The 24,603-nt window shown below is 35.7% G+C and overlaps 1 protein-coding gene across 5 annotated transcripts in view; it reads right to left on the bottom strand.

Annotated features, from left to right (window-relative positions):
• The window catches only part of LOC138697829 (neuronal acetylcholine receptor subunit alpha-10-like), a 562,189-nt gene extending 544,119 nt beyond the window's left edge, over positions 1-18,070 (bottom strand). For 2 of the 5 annotated variants that reach the window (XM_069823380.1, XM_069823379.1), the window contains exon 1: positions 17,826-18,069. In XM_069823380.1, coding sequence (XP_069679481.1) covers positions 17,826-17,985 — 160 coding nt within the window. In that variant the 5' untranslated portion in view covers positions 17,986-18,069. Of the gene's footprint in view, positions 1-17,825 lie in introns of all 5 variants that reach the window. The other 3 variants (XR_011331620.1, XM_069823382.1, XM_069823383.1) reach the window with 3 other exon arrangements.
• Between the last annotated feature and the right edge of the window lie 6,533 nt (positions 18,071-24,603).

Below are 24,603 nucleotides of genomic sequence, written 5' to 3'. Positions count from 1 at the left end.
AGTGTTTGCAGATAGTATGACGTAAGATATCCCCCATCACATCACGTTAGAAGTTAATGGACACAGTCTGCTTATGCAGAGAGAAGCATAACAGTTACTACTGAACAGTGTACATAATATATTGGAGGGGGATGTTGTACCCAATACTACTGCTAATAGACCTTTTGAACTTGTAGTAGACCTAAGTAAACTTTGAATTCCTTTAACATTTTGGTCGTATTTGTGATCCCCTGTAATCGAATATTCTATTATAAAACAGCTAGAGTTATAGGTAGATTTGTAGTGGTACTTTCTTACCTAATACATACAGGTTGTCCAACAAGTCCCGCAACATATAGGAATTATAATATGTGCTCGATATGAGCGTCTCCAAGTTCATAACATGTCTGGAGGCGAAACTTCATGCGAATGCGGTGTAACATAACAGCGGTGGTTTCACGACACATTTCCTCGATCCGTGTTCGTAAATGTTGCAGAGCACGAATCTTCACGTCCTTCAGATAACCTTATAAGGCAAAGTCAAAGAGATTTAAGTCTGGCGACCTTGGAGATCATTCTCTGGGTCCTCCGCACACTACAAATTTTATGATATCACTTATGATGCGGACTTGTCGGACACCCTTCTCATTTTTTTTTAACGGAAGAGAGGCATTTACAAGTAGAGAACTCCCTGTTTATATGATCTCCACTTGAGACAACAGAGAAGAACGAGGAGAAAAGTTCAGTTCTTGCAGAGTATAATGAAGTTCACCTCTTGTGTACAAGTGTCAACTTACAACCTAATTGCAGTGTTGACACTTTTAGTACAGATGTACGGATCTGGTATAATTTTAAGTAATCTGTACCGTGATACGTACAGCTACTTTTTTGGTACAATTTTCTATTATTTGATACAATCTGTACGTTCTTCTTTTTTTTTTAGTATGAAAACAGACATTATTGTAACTGGCTTTAATAAAGTTGAAAAAAATTATTATGATTCCTGCCAAGTTGGTAGTACCAACACGTCCACACCTATGGAGTAACGGTCAGCGCGTCTGGCCCGGGTTCGATTCCCGGTCGGGGCAAGTTACCTAGTTGAGGGTTTTTTCCGGGGTTTTCCCTCAACCCGATATGAGCAACTTTCGATGCTGGACCCTGGACTCATTTCACCAGCATTATCACCTTCATTTCATTCAGACGCTAACCGAAGATGTTGATACAGCGTCGTAAAATAACCTACTAAAAAAGTACCAACACTGATCATTATCGGCACCCGACAATTAGATCTACAGCTCACTTTAAGGTCAACACATTAACAGAGAATGGAAATAATTAGTAACTGGTATTGAAGTTCAATTTTCTTTCATTCAGCTCTTGAGCCATTGGTCATTGTTGACATAGATTACTACGATATCAACCACCGGTGCAAAAAGCAGGACTGGGTTGGTTATTATGTCATTTGTCTGTAATTCAGTATTCTGTATTCTATTAAATTTTTCACTATAGCTAGTTACCGTCCTACTTAGTTTTTTGTTTTGTTTTTGCAATTCGTAATTGGCCTAAACATTATTTATGACTTTGTTATTCTAGTGTCCTAAATATTTTACCAACTTTGGCAATGTTGGTATGATTACCAATCTATTCCAATTGTATGTTGTTCAACAATATTGTAATATTAAAATAAAGTTTGTGAGTTTTTTTTTAATGTTTGTTATTTTATTTGTTACAATAAAACATGCTTTCAGATACATATGTTCCTTATTTTCGTAGTTTTCCTTGTCTATGTAAATTTATGCATGCTGTTTTTTCTGTATTGTAATATGTACTGTACAGGTGTTTTCACGAGAAAATTGGGCTGGTACAAATTTGGTACATTATAGAAAAAAAAAATCTGTACCATCTGGTACAATTTTCTGATAAATCTGGTACATTTTACTTTTTGCCAGTGACAACACTGTCTAATTACTCCGTGAGGGACGTGGTTAGAAGATGATCTGAATTATGCAAGTAATGGTTAAAAAATCTTTTATACATTCAGGACCGCGACCATTTCAGAAAATATGAAACCAAACATTGAAATATTAAATATTCATCAAACATAATGTAATACTGTTATTCGTATTAAACAAACTGTGCTCTTAATAGAGAGGAAAAAATTAAGTCAATTTTATCCATTATTTGTTTTGCTACTGTCCAAAATGACAGTAATGATTATTAGTAACATGTTCGCTCCCGCAGATGAATGTTGGAACTGTATTTTACTAACGCTCGAGGTATTAAATCGAGGAACTTGCGCAGAAATCGATAACTTGTTGACAATAAATTGCCACAACCAGTAAACATTATATTGTTTAAACAATTGATGCAGCCATATACAGGCAGTTAAAAAAAAACTAAACAATTTGCACCCAAAAATGATGCTTTTTTTTGCATATGCCTTATACAGGTTGGCAGAATATATTCCATCATGTTTTCCGTATGTGGATAAATTAATATGCAACTTACAATTTCTAGAGTGACTAAATTCCTGCTGTATCTTTCTCTTCATAGGATAGTTAGAATAAGATGGGGCAAGAATGTGTTCAATATTTTTATGGATCAATAAATGTACATAAACATCTGCATTAACCACTTTATCTTTACTGCATCTATTCGCTTTTCTCACTTCCTTTTCAACGTTCACCCAATCTCCAAAAGAAATATTTTTTATTCCGATCCTCGAATTGTCGTATCGCTGTTATTTCCGGCGTTACTCCTCCGCTTTGCTTACGCCTTAGGAAGTGAAGGCTCTATAAAGTCTAGGTAGGTAGTATCATTCGCCATTTTTGTTCTTTCATTACCGAGCTACCAGACGAGAAATCTATTTGCTGCACCGTTAAACATCATCATGTCTTAGATCATATGATAATAAATCAAACGCACTGTGATTGAGCAAATAATTGAGCGACAAATAACGTCCTCATGTGCTTTCTGCGAACGCCAACGAAAGAGCCAAAATGGCAGGCTATTATATTATTTATCAAGCCTTAGGAAATGCATAACGGCATCAGCTGGGAATCACAAGACGCACATGTTTCAATATAGCCGACCTGCAACGTGATTGGCTGACGGAAATAAGAGCGACGGGACTATATAATCCCCTATTAAGTATTTATCAAGCCTTAGGAAATGCATAACGTCATCAGCAGCGAATCACAAGACGCACACGTTTAAATATAGCCGACCTGCAACGTGATTGGCTGTCGGAAATAAGAGCGACGGGACTATATAATCCCCTATTAACAATAATGACGCATCGGGATAGCTTACACGCAAATCTACTACTCTCTCCGCCAGGTCTTCGTAGAAAGATGGGTTGCTAATTTTCCCCAAGTCAATTTGTAAAAAAAATTATTTAGAATGTCACTGCAGTTTAAGACTCTTTGCTACAAATAAAGTAGCCGAAACTTTCTAACGGTCTTACTAATAAAAACTCTATATACAGACGTTTAACTGTCTTATACTTATAGAATGAGTAGCTCGTTTATAAGTTGTGTGTAAATCCCTTACTAATAATCACTACATCAGGGGCGTATTTTGCGGGCTACCGGGGCTACCGGCGGTAGCCCAAGGAAATTACAAAAGGAAAAGTTTATAATATAACATAATGTAATAATTTTGTATTATTAGTTTTACCATAGTAATTAAAATTAAAGTAATTGTTAGATATATTTTGTGTAATAATAGGGTCAGCGGTAGCCCAAACCCTTTAACCAGTATACGCCACTGCACTACATATGTCGCGTATAACAGTATAACTGTTACACAGCTACGTCATAGTTTCGTCATTAATTCGTTACGAAAGGTAATAGAATATCTGAGGTTCTCTGTTGCATCCGGTAGAGCGCTCTAGTGTGGCGTGTTAAGTATCGATAGTACAACTGGCTCTAATCGATTACCACACTACATTTTGGTCAAAGAGTACAAGCTACAGCAATATTATTGCCAATAATTCTATGATCTTTGGATTGTTCTTCTGTGGTCATCATAAAATGACAGTCGATACGAACAGCTGTTAGAGGGGCGGCCATTTTTTCGCTATATACAACGCTTAAACAAGGGGTTTCGTGTAGGCTATATAACTACTGCAAAGTAATTCCCATTGTATAGTTACAGCCTGTTTATACGTCCATAGCTTATTCACGGTTTATTAGTAACGTTTTCTGTCTCAACGCTGTATAAGTCTCGTATAAAAACTATACACGGTTTATTAGTAAGGCTGTTAATATAGATATATTAATATAGCTGTGCACATCACTATTACATGCAATTTCCCGATTTGCATTAATTTTACAGACATGTTACCTTCGTGACACGGAATTACGTTTCCTCATGCGTCCTAATAAATGCTCTATCCCATTGCTGAAAGAAGAAACGTGCTCCGACGTCGTAAGTTGGGGAGGTGGATATCTCTGGGTTAAAGAGCCGCATTTCCACTTCGGAGAACAAGGCTGAAATTCCTGCGATTCCAAGCAAAATGTATGATGGCAAAAGACGGTGACGACTGAAGTTCTCTCTCATCATTTCACTTTTCCTTATTACTGGTAAAGAAAACGAGAAATTTCAACATCCTAGCACATTACCACGTGACTAACTCAGTAACAGTATTTCTTCGTCTAAATTTTGCACAGAATAATCAAAGAAGCGGTCCTTACAGTTTGCCTGATGCTTCATAATTCAAGAATTATGCGATGATGACGATGACGGGTGTGCTGATTATATTAATATTCCTCGAATAACATTTGAAAATGCTATTCATAAACGAAGCATCGTTAAATATACAGTATAAACGTATTATTTTAAATATTTGTCTTGGCGAGGAACAAACATATTAATTTATCAGATCTCCAAACTCACAGCTTTCTGAAGAGATAAGCGAATATGGAGTACTTCCAAATGCTAGAATTACTTTCTAATATTGTGCGGGATGATCCTAGTTTTAGAGTAAAATGGGGCGATTGATTCAATTCAATTCAATTTATTTGGCCATTAGACATACAGCTTTAGGCTTCGTCAGAATACATTGAATAACATATAAATACATTTTTAAAAACACTAATAAAAGAAACAGTAAAATTTAAATGATACAATGAAAACATGATATAATTTGAAACTTTTAAATTAAAGAAAACTAACTAAATTGCAATTAAACTTGTTTATTAAAATACAATTTCATACAAATTTGTGTCGAAAAGCTCAGCAACAGAATAAAAAGGATTATTTAATAACCAATTGTAAAATCTAGTTTTGAAGCCATTGATTGGTAATTTGTAATATTCACTGGGGAGCTTATTATATAATTCCATCCCCATAATTAAAAGGTTTGTGTTGCTCTTGTGTAATCTACAATATGGAATATTAATTTGTTCACTATTTCTAATTTCATGATCATGTATATTTGCCACTAACGAGTAATTGTCGATATTTTGTCGAGTGTAAAGTACTAGATCATAAATATAGAAATTTATGATTGTTAAAATCCGTGATTGTCTGAAAAGTGGCAGGCAAAAAATGTTATGTTTTATTTAACTGTAGAGGTTATATCAGCGTCGCTGGATGTACCGGAATTTTGTTCCGCGGGAGTTCTTTTACACGTCAGTAAATCTACTGACATGAGCCTGTCGCATTTAAGCACACTTAAATGCCATCGACCTGGCCCGGGATCGAACCCGCAACCTTGGGCATAGAAGGCCAGCGCTATACCAACTCACCAACCAGGTCGACCTTTACAGGAGATGAAGAAATGTAAACAATGCAGAACTGCACGCAGTGTATTCTTCACCTGACATAATTAGAAACATTAAATCCAAATGTTTGAGATGGGCAGAGCTTGTAGCACGCATGGTGAATCCAGAAATATATATAGAGTGTTAGTTGGGAGGCCTGAGGAAAAAAAACTTTTGGCGAGGCCGAGATGTAGATAGGAGGATAACATTAAAATTGATTTGAGGGAGGTGTAATATGATAGGAGGGACTGGATTAATCTTGCTCAGGATAGAGACCGATGGCGGGTTTATGTGAGGGCGGCAATGAACCTGCAGGTTCTATAAAAACCATTTGTAAATAAGTTTCACATTCTGTGTTCAAGTTTATTGTTAAAGTGTGCTTGCTAACAGTAAATTTAATGGTTGTTAAGAATATGCAAATACAGTATAGTTATGGCCTATACAGAATTTACGACATTTACTCTTATTTCTTCCTGGTTTACATCAAGCGAAAACTCCCTATTAAAAAAAACATCAAGGAAAAAGTAACAAGTCCCATGGAGATTCGTTAAAAAGGTGTCTGACTATATTTTGCTTATGTTATCTGCACCCGCTTTCACGGAATGCGATTGCGATATTATGAGTAAATATGAGGTCTTTTGCCTTTGAACATTAGACTTCGATTATTGGGACAATCTGGCTATGTGGAAACGATGCAATGCGGGATCGAGAACAAACACAAGACAAAGTCTTGCCTCCAATTCGTTGTAATAACCAGGTTTCTACCTAGGGACACACCGTAACCAGTATGAGGTTTGGAGTACACGGAGTATAAATGACGTCATGACCCGTGTGAAAGGGTGACTGCAACAGCACAGGTGGGTCCGTGATGTGCATTACCGTTGTGTGTATTGCTGCTTGGCTGCGGTACGTGTAACAGGCTTCGGCGTAGGGACACCTGATTGAAGGTTACAACTTACATTAATACTTAATGGTTTTTTTTTATTTTATTGGGTTATTTTACGACGCTGTATCAACATCTAAGGTTATTTAGCGTCTGAATGAAATGAAGGTGATAATGCCGGTGAAATGAGTCCGGGGTCCACCACCGAAAGTTACCCAGCATTTGCTCCTAGTGGGTTGAGGAAAAACCCCGGAAAAAACCCCAACCAGGTAACTTGTCCCGACCGGGATTCGAACCCGGGCCACCTGGTTTCGCGGCCAGACGACTTTAATGGTATACATTTATTGTCTAGACTAGGAATGTACTGTGTATACTGCATCTGTGAAATATATTTTGTGCCGTACTGTGACGGACTGTTTACATGTTGAGACACGAAGTTACGGCGCGCTCCATTTCCCACTCCACTCGACCAACACAACACTATCGTTCGTGCGTTCTGAACTTCATGCGTTTCTGTGCCCAGGACCGAAGCCTAGTAATAATTTATTCAACAATTCTTTCAAGTGCAGAGATTCTGCAGTTCAATATTCAACATAGAGGAAAAAAAGTTCACAAATTTTGTATGGACCTTTCTATAATGTAGAGGAATTTTATGTTCCGTAAAATGTACGACATAAAATCCACCAATTTACTTCCCTCCTGGAAGAAGTTACGCTAAGAATTTCATCGCCCTCGGTCGGGATTGAACCCGTGACCCTCTAATCCAACAGCTAGCATAGTAGGCTAATGAAGACGACGTCCCAGTTCGTATGGTAAGAAGATGAATCCCCGCTTTCTTGCTGAGAACTAGCTGGGACACGTAGAATTTGTAATATCAAACGTTATTAATTGAATCAAATCGAAGTTCTGACATCAGGAAATATCAGGAACAAGTTAGGCCTATATGTAAAAATATAGGTTTATTAAGAGAATAAAAACAGAAACATATTTATTCTAGACATGATGAAGAGATCAGCATAGATACTTAAATTAGGTGCAAATGCGCTGTTTATATTTTGTACCAGGTTTGTGTGTGTGTGATCAATTGCGACCCCACCAGACCGAAACCGTCGCAGTGCAAAAAGTTATGACGCAACCGATATTACCACTTTGATTTCGATACCGGAACCTTTATTTATGAGTTCACTGAAATATCATGACTGCGGGAACGATTCTTCACAGGCTATTAATTTCGCAATTCCGTTCTGGGATGCTTAAGTGTACAAATGTATCATATTCAGTAGACACTGCTTACAAGGTATACTCCATTCAACATTTGAGCTAGATAGAAAGCGATGGTAGAGATAAATCCATTCAAGGAACTGTGTGTTTACTCTAATATGTGCTCTTCGCAGTCAAAAACAGGTTCTGAGTAAAGAAAGCGACCTTGTAATACTTCGCTCTTGAAAGGAAGAAATATTTTGTTTAAACTCAAGTCGACTGACTGCATTATTTTAATTAGAGAGGTCTTCTGCTATGAGAAAGCCTATAGCATTTCATCATCAGACCAGTTTAAGATAAACATGCCAGTACCGTGCTTGTTTCTTCTCTTAAGTTACCGAAGTTTGCCACTCTCGACTTTGAACCTCGTCCAACATACACAAGACTTCGTCTTTGCTCCAAGACTTGGAAGTGAACATGCTTGGCTATGTTTAGAATATGATTTCTGTAATTCATCTACTCATCTATGTCAATATTTCAGTAGGCCTGTCTGACAGTAATTTCTTGGATATGGGCATTAAAGTCTCTAGCGCATTTAATAAAAAGTGAAATTTTAATATGCAATTGAATTTACTTGTGATTTTTTAAGATCGTGAAGATGATTTTAGATCTAAATTATATACACATAGCCCGAAAAGAATATATTATTTATAAAAAGTATTTATATATTGTCTAAAAAGTATAAAATATTTATTACAATATCATAAAAAGAAATCTTTAAGTAAAATTACATAATCGCTACATGAAGGCTAATAGATCAAATAGGCAGTGCTCAAGAGGTATCCTGTGCAGGAACGATTAAAACATGATTAAAAAAAAAAACAAATATTTTAGTTGGAAATTACGTACAAAATAATTCGTAAACAAAAGTAAAAAAGGTAATGTATATGAGAACAAATATTATATCTTCCATCTCGCTACACACCACTCATGGAACTGACGTCTGATTATGTCGAGTTATTTCATGATGAAATAAAACTAACAGATGTTATAGCCTTACAACTATACATATATATACGGAAAAATAAATAAACGAGTTTTTGTACGGTCGAGAATCAGCGACAGGTTAGCTCCGGCTTGTTGAGGCTTCTGGCATGCCTTGCACATACGCTTTTTGGTAGATAGGTAAACAAATTTATCATGCACCGAAGAAAGGAGTGTTTTCCTGCGTAGTGCTTAGTGGTATTATAGATGGGGGAGGGGGAGACCTGGCATGTGAGCTGTGCGAAAGAGAAAAGAATGAGCCATCTAAAAGAGAATTTGCTTCATGATGATTAATATAATACCAATCTACTGACATCTCAGACTAAAACATACCTTCTCCCTCCACCCCACTGGTGATATAGCTACAGCACAGGACAAGTACACAGGACAGGTCTTGCCTCCCCTACTGTACTACTGGGTTACGTGATAATTTAGTGTGAAAATATTTTAGAAAATTAGCGCTCGAATATATGTATAAGAAACGAAGGTATTTGGGAGGTTAGGTGGGTTTCTATCTTTATTAGTGATATATTATATTGCCTTTAGAGTGGTGTGTTGTTGTCAATGATTTAAGTAGCCTACTTTTTTCCTTCTCCTGTGTATTGCGCGTAGCGGGATCTAAGATTAATGAAAAAACTATAATTAATATATGTCCCGCGCCGTGAAGTCGTGGTCTAGAGCATGCTGCCTAGGACTCGCGTTACGGAATGCGCGCTGGTTCGAGTCCTCATAGGGGAAGAAATTTTCTCATAACATTTCGGCCAGTGTATAGGACCGGTGCCCACCCAGAATCGTGATGCACTTGGGGAGCTACGATAGATAGCGAAAATCCGGTTTCGCAAACCGGCTACAACGGCTGGGAGAATCATCGTGCTAACCACACGATACCTCCATTCTGCTTCGGCATGTGGACGTGAGGCCAGCAGCCGGTTGGTCGGTCTTGGCCCTTCATGGGCTGTAGCACCACGGATTTACTTACTTTTTATAATTAATATATGAAAAAATCCTCTCATTAGGGTAGAAAAACTATTTCTCGCCTCTTCTTCAGTCACCTGTATTTTAGCCTATTGGAAAGTAATAACATTTTCTAACATAGTTTAAATTAAAATTCATGCTTTGTGGGACAAAATACGACGAAATTACGATAAAATGTTTTGCAAGTTAATGTTACAATAATAATAATAATAATAATAATAATAATAATAATAATAATAATAATAAATTATTATTACTAGGCCTATTATTATTATTATTATTATTATTATTATTATTAGGCGTATTATTATTATTATTATTATTATTATATTTCAGAAATAAATTTCTAAATAGGTACCGTATCATAAAATAAGAGTAAACCTTAAATATAAAATAAATAAATAAATAAATAAATAAATAAATAAATAAATGAAAGTGGGTAGTCATTAGGACTCGAACCATTATTATAGTACTACTTTGAAACTTCTTAATGTCCAAGTCTAGTCGACCTGGTTGGCGAGTTGGTATAGCGCTGGCCTTCTATGCCCAAGATTGCGGGTTCGATCCCGGGCCAGGTCGATGGCATTTAAGTGTGCTTAAATGCGACAGGCTCATGTCGTAGATTTACTGGCATGTAAAAGAACTCCTGCGGGACAAAATTCCGGCACATCCGGCGACGCTGATATAACCTCTGCAGGTGCGAGCGTCGTTAAATAAAACATAACATTTAACATCCAAGTCCAGCGCCTTCGTTATAAACTACCGCAACGTCTGTAGCAGCTGTCTCTTTCAGTGTGAGACAATACCTAACAAATATAAGAGCAATACATTACTCTTCTAAGAGGTTCGAGCCATTTCCCCATAGAAACGCTCACATGTAAACCCCGCTGGAAACAAAGCGAGCCGAAGCTCCAGCCAGACGGACAATTTTTTTAAGTAAAAGACAGTGGCACGTTTTTTCTGTCCTAAGCTGTGCATATTGTTGAATACACGTTAGGAATAAGACTACAACAACTTTAAAACAAAAACATATCCGTACCAATATAAATATCACATACTGTATCAACAATTAAACACATTTTATGGTATACGCATAAGATATCTTCTATTGCACTGCAACAACTTTATAAACTCAGCAAGTACTATTTCAATTACAATAGCAACTTCACCATAACTACAGCACAAACTGACGTAACGATTGTACAGAACTATCCGCAGAGTCGTTATGGTAAAACTTTACGTACAAATTCTAAAGTGGGTAATGGAGAATTAACGAAGTTTTGAAGTTCTTGTTCTTCCATTTGTAGAACTTCCACGAAGTACTGGGGTCTACAGTCATTAGTTGGCACATCGTAAAAAAAGATGTAACAGTCTTAAATCTACACCATATTTATGTTCAGTACAGAAGTAGCGCAGATGACATACAGTATCTAATATCATCGGAAAAATATAAGATGTACGGGTACACGCTTACACAAACGACGATTGAATTGAAGCTTTGAAGCACAGTTTAAAAATATATACAGGGACATCATTTTATTTTTACAAACATTTCTAATATTAACCTGGCTATACCTTTGGATCAACGATTAAGAACCGGAAACACCGTTTGCTACCCCCTTCCACGACTGGAATTCGATGATACTGGTATAATATACAAACAAATCACTTTACTAGGTATAGGAGGGAAGAAAAGTAGTTCATCCACTTACGTAAACTAGGAAATATCGCGATTTTGAGTTTGATAATTTTCATTAGGTTTTTGTTTAATCAAAATACAGTACAATATTAACAATGAGTGTTTTTACTCACGAACTGAGCTGTCCATGCGGACGTATTCATTATGCAATGTATATTATACTGTCTACAACACATTAGCGTACAATATAGAGAATGAAGTTAAATTGAAAAATAATCATAATATGGATATTTAAACACATTTTTGAAAATGGTGGCCGTTCATTTCGATACAGGCTTCAGTTCCAATGTGCATATTATCGGACTATAGACTATTGTACGTAATTCCAATTACCAGATTTGTACTTCGTATCAGTAACTCATGTTGAAATAATTCTGTACTTACTCTATAAAAGAGACCTCACGTACTGTAAATTCAATCTTCATTTCTGCCCGATCCGAAAAGATAAAATTACTCAGATCTGTTATCTACTGTCCGTCCAAGTGGTTATGTCGCAGCGTCGTAGAAAAGGAGGAAATCACGTGACAGTTAATTACTTAACGAGGCCTTTTTATTTAAGTATTTTAAACAAATGTATGGGTATAATATTACGTAGACGTCCAATTCCTAACAGAAATTAATGTTCTCAGAAAAGAGCTGAGACAGCCCAGCCACTAGCATTTACAGAGAGGCGAAGAGAAGCAGGAGGGGGAAACCGGGATGCAACGTAGGCAAATGGAAAATGATGCAATGTTGAAAGCTCTTTCGCCACTGGAAAACGCGAATATATTTTTGGAACGTAATGTTTACTAAGGCTACTATGACTGTATATGCAGTCTTGGATCTGTGTGGAGAACGGTTGAACTTCATTAGTAGAAGGGGTGGGAGTGAAGTACATTAAAAAACTAAGGTACAATAAAAATTGAAGTAAAAATAAAATGATGTTCCTGTGTAAGAAAAATAGTAGGCCTACATCTCAAGACTAATAACTTTTAAAATTATTAAGTTCGATTTGTGGCAGATTCTGCGAGACCTTTCGTGGGCACACGAGACAATTTTCTCTTCATTGTATATCGCATATTCTACAAATTGTCATTCCAGCAATATCATAAGATTCTGAATTTCTCTGAAGTTAAAATTAAAGAATTGATTTATTTGCTAAGAGAATTTAATAGAAATTTCTAAATTACGAAAATCAATTTGGTCATACTATATCGTAGTCATACATTTCTACCAAACTTCCGAAATAATAAAAATCCTTTAAAACTCAAATATTAATTAATTAATAATAATAATAATAATAATAATAATAATAATAATAATAATAATAATAATAATAATAATAAAGTGCATACATTTTTCATTTTTATCTTTCCGCGCTCGCACGTGTGTAGCTTCTTTGAGCACTGCCGCGACCTCTCTATATCCGCTAGTGTGATAAGATGAAGTTAAAGCCTTACAATTTATTATTATTATTATTATTATCATCATTATTATCGCTATCATCGCCACCACCATTAGCCCTCACGGTGTTCCGAATTTCAGCGATAACATCACTGATGCTCCACCGGTGTCGCACCAGTTCCATCACCTTGCAGAGGTGGCAGTATCCACCAACCACCATCAGTGAATCTGATTGGTTCTTATATAGGGCGGGAAATAGCAGACGAATAATGACATCGTGCACTGTTGTGTCAGGGCGGTGTGTTCTGCTGTATTGTTTGTAATGAGCACAGCGTAAAAAAATGTGTTAATGGCTTAGCCTATAAACGAACATGTCAACGGACCAGTTATTACTATTATTGGTTCAAGAAATAAATTGTTTATGCTCTCTTTTCTTTGAGCGAGATGACAGTATGCAAATTTCGAAAAATCTTGGTAGCGTAACACAATAACAACTTGTACAGTCGCCATGATAGCCATTGAACCTTCCAGCAGTTTTGTTCCTATTCCGCTGCAGCGTGATGTCATTGGTGAGATTCGGAATACGCTGCCTATCATTATAATCAAATGTGGTATCATAATAAGGCGCCACTTAAGAGAATATTTCTTTGGTTGTTTATAATAAACATTCGAAAGTAACAAGACCTCATATGCAGGTGGTTAGCTTGATTCAAGAAAACCATTCATGAGAACACCTAACACAAGCCCAGATGTGCACATTCCGCCTCGATAATTCAAGAAGACGATCACTCCAAAATTGTCTAACTTTTTTTTTTCACAAACGACGACTTTACGCTCCATTTTCGAAAGGATAACAGAAAAAAATTTCGGAAAACCATAATTTCGACTGTAACCTAACATAACTTATCATAACCTAAACTAACCTAACTTTAACTAACCCTAACTAACCAAAGTTAAAGTAAGCTAACCTAATCTGAGCTAACAAAACATTACCAGGTTAGGTTAGATTAGGTTAGTTCAGTTTACCTTGGGTTGGTTATGCTTATGTAAGGTTAGGGTAGTTTAAGTTGTGATAGGTTATATTAAATTACAGTCGAAATTGTGTTTACGAATTTTTTTTCTATTATCTTTCGAAAATAGAGCATAAAATCGTCGTTTGCGAAAAAAAATTCGAAAATCGTGGAATGGTCGTACTCCAGAATTACCTCAGTCTCTATAAAGGTAGATAAACTTTTGTTTTCAAACATATTTATGTTGATATGTTACCTCCTGTAATACAGTGGAAGACAAATCTGGATTTCTTTATTCAACGTTCCTTTACAACTACAGAGGATGTATAGAGGCAATGACATTATAATGCTAGTGTCGAGTAATTCTGAATAGAGAAGAGTAGGGGAAAGCATGGTACTTGGGGAATGCATAATCTATCAAAGCTTTGTCCATCATAAATATAATATATTTCTACAATCGAATCCAGATTCCTTTGGTGAGTGTTGTCAACTGAGTTGCTAGTTTTGCACCTCCCTGAATTTATACTTCTTCAGGAAGCCGAAGAATTGTTTTAGATATATAATAAATACCAGTAGACCTATCAACGTTAACAGTTCTCAACAAAGTCTCGAAATTACGATAAATATACAAAAGCTTAAATTTTAATAAATAACGTAGTAAAACAAGAGAATTAATGGTCAATTAACACTTCTTCAGGGAGCCGAAGGTTTGTTTTGGCTGACTAATAAATATCTGGTGTACTTTAATAGTTTCTAACGAAGTCCCGATATCACGATAAATGTACAAAAGTTTAAAGGTTTTATAAGCTACTTGGTAAGACAAAAGAATTGATAATGAATTTATACTTTTTCAGAAGACGAAAGAATTGTTTATACTAAGTAATAAATATCAGTTTCAATTGTTTTTAACGAAGTCCCGAGGCAAAGGTAAATGTACAAAAGCTTAAAGTTATTTATAAACAACTTGATGAAACAAGAGAATTCATAATGAATTTGTACTTCTTCAAAGGCCGGAATAATTGTTTAGACTAACTAATAAATATCTGTTTTAATAGTTTTAACGAAGTCCCGATGCCAAGATAAATATACAAAAGCTTAAAGTTTTTATAAACAACTTGATAAAACAAAAGAATTCATAATGAATTTATACTTCAGAGGACGGAAGAATTGTTTAGACAAACTAATAAATATCTGTTTTAATAGTTTTTAACCAAGTCCCGATGCCAAGATAAATATACAAAAGCTTAAAGTTTCTATAAACAACTTGCTAAAACAAGAGAATTCCTAAATAATTTATACTTCTTCAGAGAACGGACGAATTATTTAGACTAGCTAATAAATATCTGTTTCAATAGTTTTTAACGAAGTCCCGATGCCAATGTAAATATAAAAAAGCTTAAAGTTTTTATAAATAACTTACTAAAACAAGAGAATTCATAATGAATTTTTGCTTCTTCGAAGGCTGGAAGAGTTGTTTAGACTAAATAATAAACATCTGTTTTAATAGTTTTTAACGAAGTCCCGATGTCAAGATAAATATACAAAAGATTAAAGTTTTTATGAACAACTTGCTAAAACAAGTGAATTCATAATGAATTTATACTTCAAAGAACGGAAGAATTGTTTAGACTAGCTAACAAATATCTGTTTTAATAGTTTTAACGAAGTCCCGATGTCAAGATAAATATACAAAGGCTTAAAGTTTTTATAAACAACTTTCTAAAACAAGAGAATTAATTCATAACGAATTGATACTTCTTCAAAGGACGGAAGAATTGTTTAGACTAACTAATAAATATCTGTTTCAATAGTTTTTAACGAAGTCCCGATGCCAAAATAAATATACAAAAGCTTAAAGTTTCTATAAACAACTTGCTAAAACAAGAGAATTCCTTAAAGGATTTATACTTCTTCAGAGAACGGACGAATTATTTAGACTAGCTAATAAATATCTGTTTCAATAGTTTTTAACAAAGTCCCGATGCCAATGTAAATATACAAAAGCTTAAAGTTTTTATAAACAACTTGCTAAAACAAGAGAATTCATAATGAATTTATACTTCTTCAAAGGACGAAGAATTGTTGAGACTAACTAATAAATATCTGTTTTAATAGTTTTTAACAAAGTCCCGATGCCAAGATAAATATACAAAAGCTTAAAGTTTTTATAAACAACTTGCTAAAACAAGACAATTCATAATGAATTGATACTTCTTCAGAGGACGGAATAATTGTTTAGACTAACTAATAAATATCTCTTTTAATAATTTTTAACAAAGTCCCGATGCCAAGATAAATATACAAAAGCTTAAAGTTTTTATAAACAACTTGATAAAACAAAAGAATTCATAATGAATTTATACTTCAGAGGACGGAAGAATTGTTTAGACAAACTAATAAATATCTGTTTTAATAGTTTTTAACCAAGTCCCGATGCCAAGATAAATATACAAAAGCTTAAAGTTTCTATAAACAACTTGCTAAAACAAGAGAATTCCTAATGAATTTAAACTTCTTCAGAGAACGGACGAATTATTTAGACTAGCTAATAAATATCTGTTTCAATAGTTTTTAACGAAGTCCCGAAGCCAAGATAAATATACAGAAGCTTAAAGATTTTATAAACAACTTGCTAAACATGATAATTCATAATTAATTTATACTTCTTCAATGGACGGAAGAATTGTTTATACTAACTAATAAATATCTGTTTTAATAGAGTTTAACGAAGTCTCGATGCCAATGTAAATATACAAAAGCTTAAAGTTTTTATAAACAACTTGCTAAACAAGAGAATTCATAATGAACTTATACTCCAAAGGACGAAAGAATTGTTTAGACTAACTAATAAAAATATCTGTTTTAATAGTTTTTAACGAAGTCCCGATACCAAGATAAATATACAAAAGCTTAATGTTTTTTATAAACAACTTGCTAAAGCAAGAAAATTCATAATAAATTTATACTTCTTCAAAGGACGGAAGAATTGTTTAGACTAACTAATAAATATCTGTTTTAATAGTTTTTAACGAAGTCCCGATGCCAAGATAAATATACAAAAGCTTAATGTTTTTTATAAACAACTTGCTAAAACAAGAGAATTCCTAGAGAATTTATACTTCTTCAAAGGACGGAAGAATTGTTTAGACTAACTAATAAATATCTGTTTTAATAGTTTTAACGAAGTCCCGATGCCAAGATAAATATACAAAAGCTTAATGTTTTTTTATAAACAACTTGCTAAAACAAGAAAATTCATAATAAATTTATACTTCTTCAAAGGACGGAAGAATTGTTTAGACTAACTAATAAATATCTGTTTTAATAGTTTTTACGAAGTCCCGATGCCAAGATAAATATACAAAAGCTTAATGTTTTTTATAAACAACTTGCTAAAACAAGAGAATTCCTAAAGAATTTATACTTCTTCAAAGGACGGAAGAATTGTTTAGACTAATTAATAAATATCTGTTTTAACGAAGTCCCGACGCCAAGATAAATATACTAAAGCTTAGCCTAAAGTTTTTATTAACAACTTGGCAGAACAAGATAAATCGTAATGAATTCATACTTCTTCAGGAAGGTGAAGGTTTATTTGAACTAACTAATAAAAAGCTACTTTAATAGTTTTTATTAAATCCAGATGCCATGGTAAATACACAAAAGCTGAAAGTTTTATAAACAACTTGGTAAAACAAGAGCGTTTATAATTCATAATTCGGGGGACCGATGAAATGTTTCAACTAATAATAATAATAAATACTTTAATAACAAAATTGTTAAAGTATCGATGCCACGATAAATATTAAAAAAAAAAAACTAAAGTTTTAATAACCAACTCTGTAAAACTAGAGAAACAAAACAAATAAAATGCGTTGACTCACCGCTTGTCACCATGACCACGCAGAATATGGCGCGAAGAGCCGTCATATGCCGCGGCCGTGGACACACACACCTGAAGAGCAATACTTCGGGGCTGCCGCCGATCAAGCGGGGCATCAGTGATTGACTGATGCTTTCCGGCGACGGAATGAGTGAGTTCATCTCAACGCCGCGCGATCCCGCCGGCACAGCGCGCAGGTTCCAGCCGAGCGAGGCGGGCTACCACCCCCTTCCCCTCGTTGGAGGTACAACCAGATTCTCTACCTCGCACTTTATTTGTTTACGTCTACGACTTTAAGGCTGCTATACCAGCGAGAATTCACTTGCTCAGCGTTGTGTATCTGCAGAGAAAACAAACCACAACAAAATACAGAAATTAATTGAAATAATTAGTTATTTAATTATTTAATTTTAAATAATCAATGAATAATTTAATTCACATTCTTTGCTTGACATTACACGCTGAATAATGACGCAATAAATTCAAGTTTGTAATACGCTGGAGCATTTTACAACAAATTAATCAATTTTTATTGCAATCATATTAAAAAAAATAAATAAATTTTCTCACAGTGATATAAATGTTGTAAACGTTAGTGGTTTTTCACTAGTACACTCCTGTACCTCCGTATACACTCACTTCAGTACAAAGGCAAGTTACTACTTACAAATGGCTTTTCAGGAACCCGCAGGTTCATTGTCGCCCTCACAAAAGCCCGCCATTGGTCCTTATCCTGAGCAAGATTAATCCAGTCTCTATCATCATATCCCACCTCCCTCAAATCCATTTTAATATCTTCCCATCTACGTCTCGGTATCCCCAAAGCTCTTTTTCTCTCCGGCCTCCCAACTAACACTCTATATGCATTTCTGGATTCGTCCAAACGTGCTACATGCCCTGCCCATCTCAAACGTCTGGATTTAATGTTTCTAATTATGTCCGATAAGAATACAATGCGTGCAGTTCCGCGTTGTGTAACTTTCTTCATTCTCCTGTAACTTCATCGCTCTTAGCCCCAAATATTTTCCTAAGAACCTTATTCTCAAAGACCCTTAATCTCTGTCCCTCTCTCAAAGTGAGAGTCCAAGTTTCACAACCATACAGAACAACCGGTTTTATAAATTCTAACTTTGAGATTTTTTGACATCAGACTAGATGACAAAAGCTTCTCCACCGAATAATAACAGGCATTTCCCATATTTATTCTGCGTTTAATTTCCTCCCGAGTGTCATTTTTATTTGTTACTGTTGCTCCAAGATATTTGAGTTTTTCCATCTCTTAGAAAGATAAATCTCCAATTTTTATATTTCCATTTCATAGAATATTCTGGTCACGAGACATAATCGTATACTTCGTCTTTTCGAGGTTTACTTAATCCCATCATATTAAAAATAAATAAATAACTTTTCCCACAGTGGTATAAATGTTGTAAATGTTAGTGATTTTTCACCAGTACTCTCCTGTATCTCCGCCATAATGTATACACTCACTTCAGTATAGAGGTAAGTTACTACACGTAAATTAAATCAAAACTTGATCGATTTTCCCGAACTCTATCTTTTACAGAGCGTCAAAAAAGTTCGTTTACAACGTTTCAGGGATGATAGAGGACGTGAAAAACTACTTTTTTATGTGACAAATCTGGCAGACGTATTATTTTACCAGCAGGTGTTCTAAAAGGGTAGGTCGCTTGGCTTCCGTCAGACCACTGTTTGTACTGTTTTGCCTGCAGCACGTTGTAAGGCGAATCGTGTTACAAACGCAGTAAGTGGATTTCTAAGAAAAGTAAATTTGCATTCTGCTAGTAGTATCGTGGCCACCTCGATCGCCAGACCTAAACCCTATGGGTTTCTCTGTAAGGGAGATATGAAATGTCTGGTTTATGACACCGCGATAAATACAGCAGAAGAGCTGGTTGCTCACGTCGTTGAAGCTGCAGCGATTATTCGACAAACTCATGACATTTTTTAGCGTAGCCTATAAGACAGAGAGTGGTACGTAGAAATCAATTGTGCATTCGGTCAAAATGGTAGGTAGTTTGAATTACATTTCTGAACAACACTTTTTTCACTTAACTGCATTCAGGTAACAGCGTCTGAACACAAATTTGTCACATCACTTATTAGCTCGTACCTCCTCTATCATCCCTGAAACGTTGTTAATGAATTATTATTACACCCTGTATAAGCACCCACAGAATTGTACTAATTTGCTGCTACGCGATTGCTGTTTTCTTCTTCAGATGCCCGACGTGATCACTTCATAACCTGCCCACCACTAGCGTACAATAACAGTAGCGATCCATTTTTCCGGAAGCGTCAAATTCGTAAACAAACATACCAACAAAGAATCGGACAGCACATCATGTTTTTATTTTCGAAAGAAGCTGACGCTTGAGTGGAAGGGAGGTTGATCATTTTGATACGAATTTGAAAACTCACCTTAAGGGAGAAAAATATGTAACGGACAGACTTCTCTACTGCTGTGTACCGACTGCTATGAAGGGCGCCTACACAGAGAGATTATTTCCTTTAGTGTATGCCAACCACGCACAAAATATCTGCTTATCAAGTGAAATTTTGACATTCTGCACTTGCTAGTCCACTATTACACGAATAGGATAAATTTAACATAAAAAATTAGTAATTAAATTTATTAAGCATAGGCAAAACATTTCATCAGTTGAGCTACACAAAAATAAGCAATGCATAGCAAGTAGATTAATTCAATTTATAAGCACATATATAAAATTGTACAATAAATATCAAGTAGATTAATACAATTTAGAAGTGTGAACGATTTACGAGTTGAGCTATATAAAAATATACAATATATAGCAAGGAAATTAATTCGATTTAAAGAACGAACAATTCATCAATTGAACATTACAAAAATATACAATTTAAACAATTCGTCAGTTATGGTATACAAAATTGTACAATAATTATCAAGTAGATTCATTCAATTTGCAAGCATAAACAATTCGTCAGTTGTGTAGGAAGTAAGCCTGTAGTATTAAAGAGATTAAAAGAAGGAGAAGAAGAAGAAGAAGAAGAAGAAATGAGAAATTGATAACTCGGCCTCCCCAAAGGCCTTTTTCGCTCAGGTCTCCCAACTAACATTCTATATACTTCTGGATTCACCCATACGTGCTACATGCCCCGCCCATCTCAAACCTCTGAATTTAATGTTTCTAATTATGTTAGGTGAATAATACAATGCGTGCAGTTCTGCGTTGTGTAACTTTCTCCATTCTCCTGTATCTTTATCCCGCTTTAGCCCAAAATATTTTCCTAAGCATCTTATTCTCGAACACCTTTAACCTCTGTTCATCTCTCAAAGTGAGAGTCCAAGTTTCACAATCATACAGAACAACCGGTAATATAACTGTTTTATAAATTCTAATTTTCAGTTTTTTGGAAAGCAGACTAGATAAAAAAATCTTCTCAACGGAATATTGACAAGCATTTCCTATAATTATTTATTCTGCCTTCAATTTCCTCTCGAGTTTCATTTACATTTGTCACTGTTGCTCCAAAATATTTGAATTTTTCCACCTCTTCAAAGGATAAATTTCCAATTTTTATATTTCCATTTCGTACTATGTTCTGGTCACGAAACATAATCATACACTTTGTCTTTTCGGGATTTACTTCCAAACCTATCTCCTTATTTGCTTCAAGTAAAATTCCCGTGTTTTCTCTAACGACAGATAAATAAATACTAGATTATATATTTTATAATAAATTCTTCTTCGTAAAAACGTAATTTTGTATACGATTTAAGAAATAAATCTGAAACATATCTTACAACACAAGACAAGATCTAACAGAAAACGAAGAAGACTTCAAAAGTAAGGCAATAAGTGACGTATTAAATTGATGGAGAGTAAAGCGGATAGACACTTGCAAGGACGTGTACAGGCGTAGCATTACCAACTGGGAACGACAGGACCAATTAGACGTGAGGTAACGATCAGAGCTGAAACTAGTCTTGCGGGGTGTGTCTGATCTTGTCTTGTCTAGCTCGTGGCATACAAGCCCTGCAGCTGCGAGCTTTATAACAAGACTGATGGATCAGAGTTAAGCAGCTAACACACACAGACTTAAGTTCTTGTACTTCATGTTCAGTGCATTCCCTTCCTTTCTGTACTGCATTTGGATTCTCTACTGCGGATCTGGTTTAATGCGACAGATCCCGGTTCTATTCCCTGATGTGGAAAGTGAAGATTTGGGGTTCTTTCGCAATAAATGAGCTTTTACTTGTTTTGTGCTGTCTCAACCAGTGGTCTGACGCTATGTTAACATTATTGCGAAGTGTAGTGGAACTTAATACATTTTCATTTGAAAGGAACGGGTCAATTTACCGTACGCTCGAAACTGCTTATTTAAAAAGATCTCCGTGGGATAAAAAAAAAAGTCAGTACATGTTGTTTAATGATCCTAACTTGAGTGGAAATTTTGTTTAATAACGCCACGGAGAGGAGGAAGGAACTGGCCACCCTATCCCATTATCTCCTGGCTTAGTTTCCTCATGAAGGATGCCTTTATGAGCAGAGCTGCGATTCCTTTAACCAAAACATTGAAAATAGATTAATGGTGTCTAGACTAGGCCTATAGCTGCAGTCTCACGTACAGAGTTAGGAGCGTACAGTAGTGGCAAAAAAAAACCGGACCGACCCTTGTAGCTGATTTCAGAGCCTTGTTCACTCCGGAGCACGATAGACTGGTAACTAAAACTTTCGCGGTTCGAATCCTGCCTGAAAAGGAATCTTTTTTTTTCCCCCTTATTCAAATTTATTCCCAATACTTCTAGATTGCTGGTAAAATTCATGTTCTTGAAATAATAAGTTAATTAAGGAGCAAAATATCGCTACAAAATATCGTAGTAGCCCTCTCCTTCTGAAATTCAATTCAATTCAAATCCCATCCCGAAAGACGTATTCAAACATAAAACTTGCGACTATATTTCTTCTCTTCCTTAATTATTTTCCTTCTTTCTTGATTTCTTCTCTTCCTTCGTTACTTTCCTTCTTCCTCGTTTTTTTCTCTTTCTTCATCACTTTCCTTCTTCCTGATTTCTTCTCTTCCTTCATTATTTCTTCTTCCTGATTTCTTCTCTTCTGTTACTTTTCTTCTTCCTTATTACTCTTCTTACATCTTATTTTTCTTCTTTGTAATGTTTTCTCTTCCTTTGTCACTTTCCTTCTTCCTGGTTTATTCTTTCTTCATTCTTATTTCTTCTCTTTTTTCATTACTTTCCTTTTTCCTGATGTGAGGTTTTTCCTCCAATTCTTTTATCTTTTTTCTTTTTATCTTAACTCGCCTTTTCTTTATCCTTCTTTTTCATTCTATTTTATTCATTTGCCCTGCTTTTCCCTCTATTTTTTTATTCGTACTTCCTTCCTATCTTTAATTCTTCCCTTTCATTTCTCCTTTCATTCATTATCTCTATTCGTTTTCTTTTCTTTTTAGTATGTTATTTTACGACGCTGTATCAACCTCTCAGGTTATTTAGCGTCTGGATGAAATGAAGGTGATAATTTTTTTAGTTGGTTATTTAACGACGCTGTATCAACTACTAGGTTATTTAGTGTCGATGAGGTTGGTGATAGCGAGATGGTATTTAGCGATATGAGGCCGAGGATTCGCCATAGATTACCTGTCATTCACATTACGGTTGGGGAAAACATCGGAAAAAACCTAACCAGGTAATCAGCCCAAGCGGGGATCGAACCCGCGCACGAGCGCAACTTCAGACCGGCAGGCAAGAGTCTTAACTGACTGAGACAAGCCAGTGGCTAAGGTGATAATGCCAGTGAAATGAGTCCGGGGTCCAGCACAGAAAGTTACCCAGCATTTGCTCATATTGGGTTGAGGGAAAACCCCGGAAAAAATCTCAACCAGGTAACTTGTCCCAACCGGGAATCGAACCCGGGCCACCTGGTTTCGCGGTCAGACGCGCTAACCGTTACTCCACAGATGTGGACTTTCATTTTCTTCGTCAGTACCTTGTTTCTTCCTTTTTTCTCTTCTTGTACATCCTTCCTTATTTCGCTCTTTCCTCCATCCATCTATCCTCGTTTTATTCATTTCTGTCATTCTTTTATTAATACATAAGTTATCCGTTTTTAAAGTATTTTCAAACGCTATATAAGTGTATAATAATAATAATCCGTGGCGCTACGGCCTACGAAGGGTCAAGACCGACCAGCCGGCTGCTGGCCTCACGACCACATGCCGAAGCAGAGGAGGATGATCATCCAACCAGAATGGAGGTATCGTGTGGTTAGCACGATGAGCCCCCCAGCCGTTATAGCTGGTTTGCGTAACCGGATTTCGCTACTTATCATTAGCTCCCCAAGCGGATCACGATGCTGGGTGGGCACCGGTCACATACACTAGCCGAAATTTTATGAGAAAATTTCTTCTCCCATGAGGACTCGAACCAGCGCGCATTCCGTAACGCGAGTCCCAGGCAGGATGCCTTAGTCCACGACGCCACGGCATGGGACATATAAGTGAATAGGTTATTGAATATTAAATGATAAACACAAGGGAATAAAGAAAACATAAATCTATGAGACATTCTAATAAACAAAACATTAGGATTATATGACAGCTAACTCTTGACAATCTATTCGGGAAGAACTGTCTGAACTAAAATGTCATCTGCAATTACTTGATTTGGTGCACATTTCATGTAACATTCATCCTTTCGTTAGGAGCGCTATGACGTAATGTGATAGGGAGAACTCGCGCGTCTTCAATCTGAGGCA

The sequence above is a fragment of the Periplaneta americana genome, chromosome 4 (genome assembly GCF_040183065.1).
Source record: "Periplaneta americana isolate PAMFEO1 chromosome 4, P.americana_PAMFEO1_priV1, whole genome shotgun sequence".
Taxonomy (NCBI): Eukaryota; Metazoa; Arthropoda; class Insecta; order Blattodea; family Blattidae; genus Periplaneta; species Periplaneta americana.
This window is presented reverse-complemented; position numbering and strand designations above follow the sequence as displayed.